We start from the raw sequence: 16,263 nt of genomic DNA, 5'->3' as shown, positions 1-16,263 counted from the left end.
AAATATCATTTTTGAAATTAATATATAAAAAAGTGCACATTTTTACCTTACTTTAAAATATCTGTAATTGTAAATCATTGTAATTGGATTCTGAAAATCATCTAAAAATAGTCATAAATTAACATTGAATGTATTTTGGAAAAATAGAGAATGGAGGGATCAGTTAAATATCTGCCTTTAGCTTAGGTCATGATCCAAGGGTGCTGGAAGTGTCCCCACTTCGGCTCCCGGTTTCCTGTTCAGCTCTCTCTCTTTTTATCCCTCCCCCATGCTCATGCTCTGTCTCTCAAATAATAAGTTAAATCTTAAAAAAAAAAATAGAGAATGAAATGACACTTTTTCATGACTGGGGATAAAGACAAATCACAGATAGATTGGCATAAAGAATAATAAAAATACAAACAATTACAATGACAATAATAATGGCATTATACTTGTGAGATTCATTTAGCCCTAGTTCACTTTTCTTTCTGTATGGTATATCTTTCTTCGAATAAAACAAGATATATTTACCGTTGTCTCATTTATGAAGATTTAAGGTTTTACAATTGTTTTGCAGTTATAAGTAATGCTAAAATGAACAACTTTGTACATATCTTTCAGGACACACATGTTGGGCTTATCTAGTGTTTATTATTAAGAATGGAGCATTTCCTTTACACGTCTTCTAAGACATTAGTTGTTTATTCTTCTCTGATTTCATGAGAAATTCCTTCTCAGTAATCTTTGCTCTATGTTTCTCTTATTACTTTGAAAGCCGTAGTGTTAGAAATCTGTTTCAGTTTCCATTTTCTTTTCAAACTGAACACTTAAATAATCTTATCACACAGCATGGCTTTACATGTTAATGACTTTCAGATATCTACAGACACACCTACCCAACTGCCTATTTGCTAGCTCCCACTTGAATGTCTGATAACTACAACATACTTAGCATACCTTAACTGAAATCTTAAATTCTACCCCAAATCCTTCTCCTTCCCCAGTCTTCTTCCTGACAGTTAATGAAATTTAATATTCCTAATTGCCCAGGCCAAAAATCTAAGAGCTGCCTTTATTTCACTGAAATACTTTCTTCTCAGGTTGAACCTGCTCTATGTTCAAAACATATATGAAATTGATGAACTTTTAACATTTCTACCAGTGCCATCTTAATCCAAAAAATTCCTTCTTAATGAACTTCTTCCTAAGTATTCTTACCTCCCTTCCTCCCAGTTTCCACACAGCATCCATAGAGATATTTTAAAACATACATCAAGTCACTCTGTTGATACTTGCAACGACCTCTAAAATTTACTTGCCCTATTTTATCATATAATAAAAGAATTTAGAGAACAGTTGACATTTATGTCTGCAGAAACCCTAAATTATACTTTAAAAAATCTGGGGCGCCTGGGTGGCTCAGTGGGTTAAGGCCTCTGCCTTCGGCTCAGGTCATGATCCCAGGGTCCTGGGATCGAGCCCCGCATCAGGCTCTCTGCTCAGCGGGGAGCCTGTTCCCCCCACCCCTGCCTGCCTCTCTGCCTACTTGTGATCTCTGTCTGTCAAATAAATAAAAATATTTTAAAAAAACTATATCTATCTATCTATCTATCTATCTATCATCTATCTATATTTTAGAGGGAAAGAGGGCATGAGCAGGTAGAGTGGCAGGAAGAGAGAGAGAGAGAGAGGGACATGCACTGAGCAGGGAGCCCAACACAGGGCTTGATCCCAGGACCCTGAGATCATGACCCGATCTGAAGGCAGACACTCAATCCACTGACTCACCCAGGTACCCCCTACCAAATTATGCTTTAAAAATACCTTGTGTCATATCCGATTATGATATTATCTAATATTACATTTTCTCAGAACACAACAGGATAGTAGCTAGATGTAGGCTGCACGTTGTTTAGGTGGAGGTGGGAAACTACCGTATATTTGAAACATTGTTAGATATTTTATAAAATGCATTTGTTTACGTTTTGTTTCACTTTAAATATTTATTATACATTGCAATTTCTATGTATGATTTATCCTTAGTATTTACAATTTTTCACATTAAAAATTGTTTGTTAAAATCACTATGCCTTGAAATTGTATTAAAATATTTTTCCTTATTATTTAAGGTGGGCCTTTTTTGAAGGACTACATAACCATTCAAAGCATTGCAGCTTCCTCCATTGTCACTCTTTATTTTACAGACCTAGGTCAACAGGTCAGTTGGACTACAGTAAGTATCAATTTGAAATGCAATATACATGTCCTTCATTTTGATAGGAAAAATTTGTTGACAAGACAATTTTTATCAAATAAGTTCATAATGAAACAAAATACTGTACAGACTGTCATTTTAAGTGTTACATTCTTACAATGAACTGTGGCCAAAATTTTATACAGGAATTAGAGCCATGGAAATACACTGTTGGAGGACGGAGAGTAAATTCTTTTTTTAAAATGCGAACCTATCCTATTAATTTTGGCTCTTTTTCTGCTTCCTCTGTGCATTGTTAGTTAAATAATATTTCTTCAGTTTTTCCTTCTAGGAATCTAGAGATAAGAAGACTCTTTTGACATTGGAAAAAGAGGCAATAGCATATTCAATAAAAAATGTTCTAAGGCAAAGGTTTTGGAAAATCAGGATGGAGTAGTGAGACTTCTTTGAGTAGAGTGGTCATGGAATACTTTCCGCTCTCCTTGAAGGAGGAACTTTCAAAGTGGTGGCAACTGAATCCAATGGCATTAGAAGAATGAAGACTACAGTATGGAGGATTAAGAAACAGAGAAAATACTTGACACTAGTTCACAAGCATTGAACTATTCACGAGTTATGGAATTGAGAGATGAAATAGTTTTAGTAGCAAGAAGAAATACTGGCTGACATTTTGTGGCAAAGAGTTAATTTGATAAGTAATTTTGACACTGATTTACAAAGAATAGTGCAATCATTCTATTTTTTCAATTCAATTGTTTTAATTTATTTTTTTTAGAATTTTAAAGTTTTTCCAATTACATTCTATTTCATATCTGTGATGGGATTGCACTTTCAATATTTTATATATTAAGATAACTTTTCTTTTTGCCATCATTAACAATCCACATAATCAGACATAGTGCTTTAAGTTTTCTATATAAACACTCAATTTTTAAAATTATTGCTAACACAGAACAATTTATTTGTTATAACTTAATTCCCAAATAGAGAAATTCAAGTTTGCATTTATTAAAATATTGTCACAGCTTTTATTTTGTATAATATTTATAAAAAAGCCTACTAATGCATGAATTATGTAAGCAAGGGGTTTAATACTTAAATATGATAGCAACAGACCTTTACTAAAGGAGATTTTGGACAAGCACATTTTGATATTCAAAGGTTAAAATATTCATAGCCTTTGTCCACATTTATGATGGAAAGGGAATTCTGTCTACAGAAGTTTTGTCATGACTAGTGACATTAATGGTGAGTTCATTAGAAATTCCAACTGCATTATTTGGATAAGCACTGAGCAGAGAAAGTAAAGTGCTAAGGTGGAATTCTAGGACAATTGTACTAGAAAATTACAGCTTATTTGAAAGGAAAGTCATTTAGGTGACAAAGAGAACTCTGGAAATAGGGTGAATATTTTTAAATCAACCCTATTGTTCGCACCATCTTTTGCTCCAAATGAGTCAATCCTATTAAATGCTAAAAATATACACATTACATTGCAATCATACCCACTTTATATCTACTAAATTATACAATAAAAGCAATATTTACCACTCATAACATTCTTGTACATTTATAAAATACTAAAACGTGCTTTTATAATAAAAGCATTATCATAGGGTTGGGTTTTCTTGGGTTTCTTTTTTTTTTTTTTTTAGATACAATCTCTATAGCAAGGTCAAAATTAAGATTTTAATAATATTTTTCATCAAGTAACAGTGTGCTGTCATGGAATATTGAGAAAATATTTGCCTCATTAAACTTATTGAAAGACAGGATAGAAGGTTAGTATAATAATTCTCATTATATAGATCTTACTAATTAAAGATCCAATTAACTTTTCACCATTTTTATGTTCATTCCTGTGTGTCCTATAGTTCTATGCAATTTATCCCTTGCAAAGATTCAGATATCTACCACCACAATCAGATACAGAATTTTTCCATCTCCACAAAGGAACTCTCTCATGTTAATCTCTATATTTATACACTCTTTTCCGTATTCCATATTCTGGGGCAACCACCAATCTGTTCTTCATTTCTGTATTTTTGTCATGTGTCAAATGTTATAAACATAATTAGACAGTTTTTCAATTTTTTTATATTGATGTTTAATTTTCTCTAAGTGTAGTGCCTTTGGGATCCATCCTGTTTATTGTATGTATCAATACTCAGTTCCTTTTATTGGTGAGTAATATTTGGTTGTATGAATGTAGAAGTTTGTTTATCCTTCACCCACTGACAGGCATTTGGGTTGCTTTCAGTATTTCACAATAAATAAAACTGTTATCACTTTTGTTTAGGTATTTTATGAACATAAGTTTTTATTTATCTGGTACACACTGTTGAGTTTTAAGAATACCTTTTATAGTCTAGATAAAGTATTTTGTCTGGTAAGTGGTTTGCAAATATTTCCTCTCAGTCTTAGCTTGTCGTTCCATTGTCTGAATAAGATTTGTGGTTGTCTTTTTTTTTTTTTCTTTTCTTTTCTTTTCTTTTTTTTTTGTGCAAAAAGTTTTCAAGTTTAGTGTAGTGTAAGTTGCCAGTGTTTTAAGGATTTTGTCTTTGCTGCCATATGTAAAAACCCTTTGCTTTGTTCTAGATTTGGGAGTTTTCTCCTATGTTTTCTTCTAATAGTTTAATAGTTTTTTATGTTTTACATTTTAATCAGAGTCTATTTTTATTGTAAAGAAATACCTAATTTTATCACCAAGCTTAGTATTTTCTTTCAATTTGTTTCCTGTGTTCTACAATTCTTCTGTTCTGTTTTTATTTTTTTTCCCCATTTGGAGTTAGTTGTCATGTCTTATTTTCTATTAGCCTCTTGGTTATTTTGGCTATATACTCTTTTTTACCAACTGTCCTGATTACCCAAGAGATTATAATATGCATCTTGAAAATATTGAACACTAATAAAAAATGTTTAATTTAGGTTTACTGATATGAAGATACTTCATAGATAATTGAATGACTTTATGATATTTAATCTCTTCCTGACTAACCTTCTATTGTGGTATATTTTAGTTTTCTAGGTACTGTTAAATAAAAATCCACTACTATAAATTTATATTTCAATAGTTATTTAGATTTATACTTTTAATTTAGTTATTTCTTCTAATGCTGAGTTTATATCTGTGAGCATTATCATTCTTCCTGAAGAACAACTTTAGTGATTTATTCTAGTTCTGCTTGATGAATTTTCTCAACTCGGTTCATCCTAAAATGTATTTATTTAACTATTTGGGGAGAATGTTTTTGTGGAAAAAATAATTCCATATTGGTAGTTATATTTGTCTTCACTTTACAAAATTTCGTTATTTTGATTTTTGACTCCCAAGTTTCTGTTGAAAAGTCCACTATGCTCTTTTGAAATAATGTGTCTTTTCCCTGGCTCAAATTAAATTTGTCTTTTGTTTGACACTGTTTGACTATAATGCACACAGTTACAATTATGTTTCTATTTATCCTGCTTTGGGTTTATAGTGTTATCTGAGTCTGCTGTTTGGTATAAATATTTAATTTGAAAAATTATCATAATCACTTTAGCATCTGATTTTCCACTGTTCTCTTTGTATTTTCCTCCTGGGATTCATATTTCAATTCCATGTTTTTCTTATCAGAGGTCTCAAGTATCTGCTGAAATATTCAAACTTTTTTTTTTATTTTTGAGTATATAAAAGGTTATTTTTAAATATGTCTCATAATTCTACTATGTAGATCTTCGGTTTATCTCTTTTGAATATCTCCTGTTTCTTTTGGATACGATTACAGTATCTTTACTCCTGTTATACATTTATATTTCTGACCTAGTGCAGGAAAATATATATGAACAACTTGGTGTCTTTTTTTTTTTTTTTAAGACTTTATTTATTTGATAGAGAGAGAAGGAGTATAAGCAGGGGAGTGGCAGGCAGAGGGAAAGGGAAAAGCAGACTCCCCTCAGAAAAAGGGGACCCCTATGTGGGACTTGATCCTAGGACCCCGATATCATGACCTGAGCCCAAGGCAGTTACTTAACCAACTGAGCCATCCAGGCACCCATGAACAACTTGTAAAGATAGCTTGAGGCCTAGAAGCATGTTACTCTGCTGTCAAACTGATTTATCATCCTGCAGGTAGACTAATGGCATTTGGTTTACGTTGTCTCAATACAATTGATGGCTGAAATTATTTCAGGCTGAGCTTTAGTACCTGTAAAGACAGATCTCCTTCTGCTTCATCATGGCTCTAGGTCTTAACCCAAATCCTGGAGATTTTATAAGGCCATTTCTGTCTTTAAAAGATGCCAACCAACAATTTTTGTCCCTCCCTTCTCAGGCACCCTCTAAAGATTTAGTCTTCTTAGGATGCTATCAGACTTCAAATCCTAGAGTCAATCACTATTCTTGAGTTCTGTTTAAAAAACCCTGACCTTCTAATTCTCAGTGACTCAGTAGCTCTTTGAACCCTGAAAAACATTTTGATCAAGTTTTCATGCTGATCTCATTACAATGGTTTGAATAGCCTAGAATAAAATTCTCCATTACATGTTATTAATATAATGGTTGAATTAAAACAAAACAAAACAAAACAAAAACTTCTTTTAATATTATATTAATGTCAAAGATTCTCATTCAGTACAAAATGGTATCACTGTTGAGAAATTCTCTCATAATTTAAATAGCTCTCCCATCATTAGGAGATTAAGGATGGCACCACTTTATTTTGTCAATAATTTTCAACAACTGTGAAAAATGCAATTTATTTTGTTTTCAACTGTCAATTGCAATTTTAAAAAAGAAGTAAAGCCAACACCATCCCAATAATAATAGCACTAAGAAGTTTTCTTTTTTTCGAGAGGATGAAATGCATTAAACCCAGTCTAAGCACAAAGATTCTAATCAGTTCTCAACAATTGCAGCTGCGTGTTTCAAATTACATTTCTAAAACATCTTATTGTCTTCTTCTTTTTTCGATTTAGACATCCCAAGTTGAATATTCCACAGAAGTTCCAAAAAAAATCTCAGTTACCAAGGATGCCTTGTATCCTATGTCTGCTATCAGTTTAAATTTTACATTTAAAGCAGCACATTAGTTTAATACAGTGATCATTCTATAAAGGCAAAGCATGAAAATAATTTCATATTGGACATAAATTGGAATTTAATTGTAGTATAATATATATAATTATATAATTATAATTTATTTATGGTATAGCAATATTATATATACATATGAATGTACATTATATATAAATTATAACTATGATCATATATTATATAATATAGATGTTATATATATATTTATCTTCAAAGTAAGAAGAAGGTATATATACTTATTTTGAATATATAACTTCTACCAAACTTTTGGTTTATAATGGACTTCCTAGTCTTTGTAAATTCATCTGATATCCTAGGGCTTATAACTGGCATATTTGTTTGTTTATTTGGCTTTGGTTTTGGATTTGCTTCTTTTTAGTAGGAGAAGAAAAAAAATTTTTTTCAGAAGTATGTCTTATTAATATTTGTCTATCTGGTCCTTGTTTCTTATTTACTTTAAAACTATTTTCTGATTATTTTCTAAGTTTAATAAAACATTCCTTCCCCCCTTTTTTTTTTTTTCCTATTTGCACCCAAATGGACCTTTTTTTGAAAGATGCATTGTCTAAATGTTGTTTCTTATCATCCACTACTACTTTCAGGGCAGGATATAGCCTTCATACTGTAGTACTGTTTTAACCTCCATGTTTCAGCATGAATAATATTTATGATAAAATATTGGGCCTCCCTGAACATATTACTATAAGCCAGCAGGTTCTCCTGATTTATTTTTAGGGTATGATGTAGATAAGACTGTAGTTTAATTTCCTGATCCAAAGAAACTTCATATTTGTCATAGCATTTTTATTAACTTAATAAAGAATGACATGTGGTCAAGGTTAACTATTTTTCATAACTGATATATTACTAGAGGATTTGCTCAAAATTAACTTGACTAGATCAGATGGCATTGAAACAAATATTTTAAACTTTTTGTTGTAATAAAATAATTACTCTAATTCAGGAGTATTAACTGAACTCTATTATCAGACATGCAAAAGTGGTAAATACTTTTCTTTACCTCTGAATAGTCAGGCATGTTGTATGCCGTAAATTAATATAGTTTATCAGTAAAAAAGTTGCTTTACGCTGACTTAATCAGATGTTGCATATTTACCCTCATGTAAAAGTCTTCCATGGCTAATGGGATGGAAAAAGTATACCTTAAGAAACCTACATATAAAAATGTTTAGGGGCACCTGGGTGGCTCAGTTGGTTAAGCAACCGCCTTCAGCTCAGGTCATGATCCTGGAGTCCCAGGATCAAGTCCCACATCAGGCCCTCTGCTCATCAGGGAGCCAGCTTCTCCCTCTGCCCCTCACCCCTTTCATGCTCTCTCTCTCTCTCTCAAATAAATAAAATCTTTTAAAAAAATGTTTATACTTGTGTGTATACATACACACAGACATAATTTTATATATATATATATCATGCATATATATCATGTATTCTAACTATGTAGTTATACAAAGTTCTTATGGGAAATAACATAATTTCTAATCAACACGCACACCTGGATATTTGAGCAAAACATGTGCAGCTTTAAGTTTTTCTTTCTTAGAAAATGATGAAAATTGGCAAAGACAAAGTAAAGCAGTAATGGCAGTTGAATTTATCATTGTCATGTCTGAAATCTTCCTCTTTGAACACTCAGAGATAAATTATTTTCCTTTTTCTGTATCAATTCCAGAGTGATTTTAACCTGGTTTTAGCATCAAAAGAAAACTAATAATGGACCATCATAGATTTAGAAAACTATCAGAAAGCCAGTTAGCCAGCGAATCTTTATACAATCAAACAACCTTGTTTCCAATTATCTTTCCAAATCTTAATGATTATCTCTCTATAGATCAGATATCTCTCTCCATATATATGGTTGACTCAGCTCCAGAATTCAGAAGGCAACCTTTAAACTATCTACTCAGACTCATTAGAATTAAAATCTAAAATTTCCAGAAGAGAGAACTAAATTATTTCAATTTGAATCAATGTCAAATCAATTAAATTCAAGACGACCCAGCTGTGTAAATTGAAAAAAAAAAAAAAAAAAAAGTCACTGAGGCTAATTCCATTCAGTGATAAGAGCAATTCGCATTGAAGATGGAGTGTAAATGGGTCTGGGGAGACACAAAGAAATATGTTTATAATAGTTTGGTTGGTTAAATGAAAACTACTGTGTACAAATTATGAAGAAATAATTACATTAGTTTCAATATTTGTTTTTATTTTAAATTCACCACTTATAATTGCCCTTTCCTTAAGTCTTGGCTAGTTATTGTAAGGAAGACTTCTTGTGAATTATATAAGCACCTAGTATAATTCATTTTAAAAAACAGGTAATGCTATGTGTCCCTTTTACAAGTTCATTCAGTAGGCTAAGTCTGTAGACATGCTTATTTGTGTTTTTATGTAAATCTTAATAATATCCACAAAAATTTATTTTTTTTATTTAAATCAGCTTCTTATTTTCAGGTATTTTTGGCTGAATACACAGGACCTCTGCTGATATATCTCCTCTTTTATTTGAGGATCCCATACATATATGACATGAAAGAGAGCTCCAGAAGATTATGCCATCCAGTGGTACAGTAAGTAATATATATAGTACCTCTAGATAAATTAGTACACAGATAAAATTTTAAAGTTTGTTTATAAACCAAATTATAGTGGGTTACATCTAAGAAAATATATTTTAAGTAACTTTAAATAATGTATACACATGAGCTTGCAAATTTATAAACAAGGAAGTAGTAAGTATACCTTAAAGCATAGATAATGTTAGTTCATAATGATCACAGTGAAAGAAATCTGGATATTTAGAAATATCACAAGAAACTTAAAGTTATAAAGTTGTGAGGTCATATATAAAGGGCTCAAGATATAAAACTAAATAAAATAAAAAATGTGTACTTCTCATGGGCAACATGAGAAAAGATAGGAAAGAAATAATGACCTAAAAAACAGGAAAAAACAAAAGGATTTTATAAGTTACCTTTAGTAAGTCAAAATTCAAAATATATTTTACTTTAAAGTAAAAAGTAAAAGTAAAGTACAGAAAAAGATGAGGGCGATTATCAAAGCAGAAGATATAACATACTGCGAGAATAATCTCTCTGTGTCCTCCCTCCACCTACCAAATAGAAAAGTAAGAGAATAATTATTATTCAAGACTCTACACTGAGATGTGGTGTTAGCAATTTGTTAAAAAGATAAAAAAAGAACCTGATTTGATGACTAAACTCTAAGTGAATTAAGAAACAAAATTTAGGTCATAAGGATACTAAAAGAAAGTGATATGACTCCTAACTTTCTCATCTCATATAGAGCTTTCCTTTACACTTAATTTCTGTACCACAGCGGCACTTTCTTGTCTCTGATACCTACCATGTTCCCTTTCACGCAAAGACATTTACACATGCTGTCCCTCCTCCTCCATCCCAGTAACCTCTTTCTTATCTCTTACATAAACTTGAAATAGAAGTTCAGGATTTCTTACTCATGATAGCTATTTCTATTCTTCCCAATGCAAATATGCCACTGAAATGTTCTTCCTTTATACAATTTAGTACTTTAAAATTATATGTTCACATAATCACTTGTTTGTATATTTCCCTCTATAAAGTTCTAAAATGGATGTACTTTGATGTCCATTTTAGTTCCACTGCTTAACATTACCTGATTTACAAGAAATACTCAATAAAAATGTTTTGAATGATTAGATAAATGAACCAATTACAAACATATTTATTTCACACTGAGAAATTCTAGGTTATAAAAGAGAGGAATCTGACCTGGGTGGGAGTTCTGAGGTGGCTTTTCTAAGAAAGTGGCATTTGAATTATTTCTTTGTTTTCTGGAGCAATGAATCAGATTTTAAATAGGAAATTTCATGTGGACATGATTTATGGTACAAAGAAATTTGGTGCTTTGTAGGAGCAAAAAGAAATCTAGTATGGCAGAAGCAAAGAGAGGCAGGGGAAATTGGTTCTTAGGGATGATGGCCAAGTTGTTCAGGGCCTAGTAGAACATTACCAATTTTCTCTCTAGTGAAGGGAATAAGGGAATGACCAATTTGTTTAGGAAGTCTGGGGTGGAAAGTTCAATATAAGGACAATATAAATGTACTCATATTTTAGATCAACATAATACATCTACTAGATATATAACACATCATGAAAAAAAAAAAAAAAGACCACTTTTTCCTAGTGGCATTCTAAGGGAATTGACTGATAGTTGGTTACTATTCTTAAACACAAACACAGAATGTTTTATAACATCTCAGTGATAAAAATTTGCACTATGTTGTTCCAAAATAGCAAATATGTTACGTTTGTAGGAAATCATTTCAGAGCAGATACACACAACGCACAAACTACTTGTGAAATTTAAGTGTCTAGCAGAGATCTATAAAATAATCACATGGTCTCTAAGGCAACCCAACTTTAGGATGGGTGACTACTATTTCTCAAAGTTAAGAAGATCAAATTTCAAATGCTGTGTCCATTTGCTCCACACTCTGTTAATTCTCCAAAATGGCTTTGAATCATTTCACAGAGTTCAAAAGCATTTTTCTGCTAGCTTAGATCTATATGTGACTCAACTACCACACAATTCTTTGGCTCTCTTAGAAATCTTTGCACACTGGAACTAAGGCAGTATCTCCTATATTACCTCCATTCCCATCAAGTAATGAAAAGGGGATGCACAGTTTGGTGAAACGGATCCAGTTAAACTTGTTTGGACTTTATTCAATCAACAGTAGTTAAGATAGAGGACACATACTTGAAATTGTCAAGGTCTCTCCTGCCATAGGGATCAAATGAACTGCTTGCACTGAGGCTGAGACCACACCTCCCTAAGGACTTCTAACTGCATCATCAGGGATGGAAGAGCAGTCCTAGAAACCTTTCCTACACATAGGACACACAGTTGGACCATCTGCCTTGAATGCAAGAAGACACGGCTATTTGGACACTTAAATCCCTGCTTAGGACCCCCACATTAACCTCATACTTCCAAGCCATCCCTCTTCTCTCATACATCTTAATAAACCCCACAGTTCTCTGTGCTGCTTTCACTGAGTCCTTCCCAATTCCTGGAATTCTTCTACCTCTGCAATTCAAAGTCCATTAATAGCAAAATCTCTTATGTCTTCAGCATTTTATTTGAACGTTGTCTTCATATTCTTCCACAACAGAAACCTGGCATAGTTCTATAAAACAGACTGTGTTTTCTTTTCTTTTCTCTTTTCTTTTCTTTTCTTTTCTTTTCTTTTCTTTTCTTTTCTTTTCTTTTCTTTTCTTCTTTTCTTTTCTTTTCTTTTCTTTTCTCTTCTTTTCTTTTTTCTTTTCTCTTCTTTTCAAGATTTTATTTATTTGAGAGAAACAATGAGCTGGGAGAGGAGGAGGGACCAGAGGAAAAGGGAGAAGCAGACTCCCCGCTGAGCAGGGAGCCCCCTGGGCTCAATCCCAGGACTCTGAGACCATGAACTGAGTGGAAGGCAATTGCCTAATCAACAGCTACCTAGTGACCCCGAGACTGTGTTTTTTTTCACAGTACTCCTATCTTGAAACATATGTGATAAGGGATGAGATGTTTTTGAATATTATGATTGGGAAAAAGAACTGGACCCAAACCTATTCATGGATATTCCATTAGTTTAGCACTGCACAGAGAAAGAGTGGATATTTGAAGGGAAGTCAACCATAATTCAATGGAAATATTTAGAATGAAATCAAACATGGTGAGTTACCAACACTGTGCAAAGTAACATATCATATGGTTTCACTTATTTGTGGAGCATAAGAAATAACATTGAGGACATGGGGAGATGGAGAGGAGAAGGGAGTTGAGGAAAATGGAGGGGGAGACAAACCATGAGAGTAACATGCATCCAAAGCGTAAGATACAGCTGTATGTACTATGCCAGTATAACATCAGAAAACTAAGCGAACTAATTTAATCATAGCATGAACTAAAATTTCTCATTTAGTGCTCTGCTAAATAGCTGGACATAACCTCACTTTATGCTTTCTTAGAAAAAGGAAAATTTTATCATTCAAGTATATACTCCTATGAAGAGCAAAAAAGGTAGGAGGGATACTGATTCCCTTGTCAATCCTTTGAACCTACAATTCTTAAACCTTCTCCTAAATCACAACCTTTCCTTTTTCGTCTTACTGTCTAGAAAGCTCTGCCCCTGGATATCCATACTTTGTTCTTTGATTTCTCACAGAATTTGTCTATTATTTAGAGAAATACACACATAGAAAATGTCTCTCCCCTAATTTTTTTTTTTTTTTTTTTATGAATTAGTGAGTAGTAGTAAATTCACTGATGATTTAGGCAGGTTGGTTTATGTTTATGTATTCGTTTTCCCAAAAGTCACTATTATTATTAACCAAAAGTCATTATTTCATTCTGTTAAAATAAAATCCCATAAAGACTCAGTGTTTATACATAAAGTAAATGATATGCTGATTTTTCTGTTCAAGCTTTATTGGTTTAAGTGTGCAATTTTTGATCCATATTGATTTTCTTGAATAGCAACCACACTTTTTGAAATTTTGTATTTTATCATAATCAATACAGATTTTAACAAAAAAATATTTTAAGCATAAGCCATAAAATATACTTCTGTAAATCATATCTGACTATTACTTTTAAAACAATTTATAGATGGCAACAAGAGCTTCTCAATTGGAAAGCAGAAACAAAAAGAAACACACAAAGAGACAAAGAAAATACTACAATTTGTTAGGTAGGAAAAAAACAAACATAAAACAAACTAAAGGAAACAAAAGCTGCACTGACTTCATAAATAAATGAAATTCAAACCTTTCAATGTATGGTTCTTGCTAAAGGACAACCAGACAATAAAAAATTATTCTGAATACTATAAAATGTCAAATGAATTCTAAGTAGATTTTGGATATTTTTAAAACTTGTACATCTTTCCCTTTGGTATCAGTTTGTTCCCTGTATTTATAGCTCTGATTTTGCTTTTTTGTGTGTTTATTCATTTTATTTTTTAGACTCCACATGAGTGTAGTGAAATCATATGCTATTTGTCTTTCTCAATCCGACTTATTTCACTTAGCATAATACCCTGTAGGTCCATCCATGTTGTCTTCAATGGCAAAGGGAACAAGATTGAGGAATCAGGGAAAATGAGTAAAGGGGAATGGGAGATACAGGCTTCCAACTACAGAATAAATACATTACAGGGGTGGAAGACACGGTATAAAGAATACAGTCAATGATATTATAATAGCATTGTGTGATGATAGATGACAGGTACAGTTTTGGGGATCATAGCATAATGTAAAACTTCTTAAATCATCGTGTTATACATATAAAATTAATGTAACATTGTGTGTCAGCTTTAGGAAAAAAACCTTGTACATTTTGTGCTTCATTCATGGGCGTTTTGTTATGAGTACATTTGTAATCATTATATATTGCTGGAGTAAGTGTGAGCATACAGATTATGACTGGTACAATAAAATATTTTGAGCGTCATCAGAAGTAAATTTATAGAAACTATTGTGACAATACTGTTGTGAAATAAATTTAGAAAATTTCTAGAATAAATGTATTAAAATAAGCATTCATGTTTTGATTATTGGAAACATTTCTTAATAAATATATAATATTTTAGTAAACTAACAAAAAATGTCTTATGTCTAAGGCAAGCCAGACCTTTGGAAGGGAACTTACTATGTTCATGTTTTATTTTCTTTCTAGCTTGGCTTGCTTCTGTCATTGTATACACTATATCCGATATCTTTTGGAAACCTTATTTGTCCATAAAGTTTCTGCAGGACATACACCTTTGAAAAATTTGATAAAGGTGGGATTGATATGTTTTATAATTTTAATTATTATTGGGAAATTTTGTGTATTGGGTCATCCGTAAAATGGTACAATCATATTTATTTTCCTCATGCTTAGATTTTTCTGTTCAACTGTGTCATCATATCTTAAACATCTGCTCCTGAAATGCCACTTCCTGAGTGACCTATTTCACTGGAGCAGTGTTCAACCAATAACTCTACATGAAAGATTTGCCATATCTTTTTGTTACAAGCCATGCATGCTCAGGCACCCTTAATTTTGGAAATACTTAGCACCGAATTCAGATTCTTTACATGCTGCTTGAGGACGAGGGATGTCATACATGAACATTCCTATAAAAATACATCTGTGTGATAACATTGATGAAACAACACCATGTATTTATGACAGCTGTCAGTGAGATGACAGTGTCTTTTTCTTCCAAAAATGGTGAATTCAGGAGTTAATAACCAACCCATCAAATAGCTGTCAAGAAAATGGGAAGTTTTATGAAATATTGAAGTGGAAATATACATTGGATGACATGCTTCAATTCAGTTTTCCAATTCTATTTCCAATTTATTTTAATTTCCAATTTAAAGTTTACTTTCCATAGAAAATATTTCCTTATTAAAAATTTCCTGTCTTTTTTGGCAAATGCCTGTTTCTTTCTATTGTTTTTCTATTGTTGTCATGGTAATAAAAAAAAAAAAAAACTCCAAAACTCTTAGAAACCTCAAAAATCATTTGGACTAACTTCTATTCTGGCAGAAGATATTAAAATTTATCATATCAGTACAAGATCAGTTTTATAGTCTAGAATTTTTGGAACTAGGATGTTTCCCTTTATAGTCTGTCAGGATATGTTTTACTAATGATTAAATAATTCATTATTTTATTCACTTACTGTTGGAAAATGAATATTAGTACATTTTATGTAATACATTATTTATTATTTTATTACTTCATCCATATTTATTGCTTTATAGTCAAGACAGTTGAAAAATATTTCTAAAATGTATTGTTACATTTGCCTTATATCCTAAGTACCCATTTATATTAATAAGGGTTGAGCAAAGTAATCCCTTTCCTTAGTGATAGCAAATAGGTACTTGTAAAATGCTACTTTATTGGGTGAGGAGGCATTTCATTTATC

The 16,263-nt window shown here is 31.9% G+C and overlaps 1 protein-coding gene across 5 annotated transcripts in view; it reads left to right on the top strand.

The window, feature by feature from the left end:
• TECRL (trans-2,3-enoyl-CoA reductase like) overlaps positions 1–16,263 on the top strand; it is a 100,083-nt gene that overhangs the window by 59,831 nt on the left and 23,989 nt on the right. For 2 of the 5 annotated variants that reach the window (XM_080796589.1, XM_080796586.1), the window contains exons 4-6: positions 2,112–2,215; positions 9,744–9,859; positions 15,018–15,123. In XM_080796589.1, the coding sequence (XP_080652715.1) occupies positions 2,112–2,215; positions 9,744–9,859; positions 15,018–15,123 (326 nt within the window). The remainder of the gene's footprint in view (positions 1–2,111; positions 2,216–9,743; positions 9,860–15,017; positions 15,124–16,263) is intronic. The other 3 variants (XM_080796590.1, XM_080796587.1, XM_080796588.1) reach the window with 2 other exon arrangements.

This window comes from Martes martes, assembly GCF_963455335.1.
Source record: "Martes martes genome assembly, chromosome: 2".
Taxonomy (NCBI): Eukaryota; Metazoa; Chordata; class Mammalia; order Carnivora; family Mustelidae; genus Martes; species Martes martes.
Note: the sequence above shows the minus strand (reverse complement) of the source record. Positions and strands in the feature narration are given on the sequence as shown.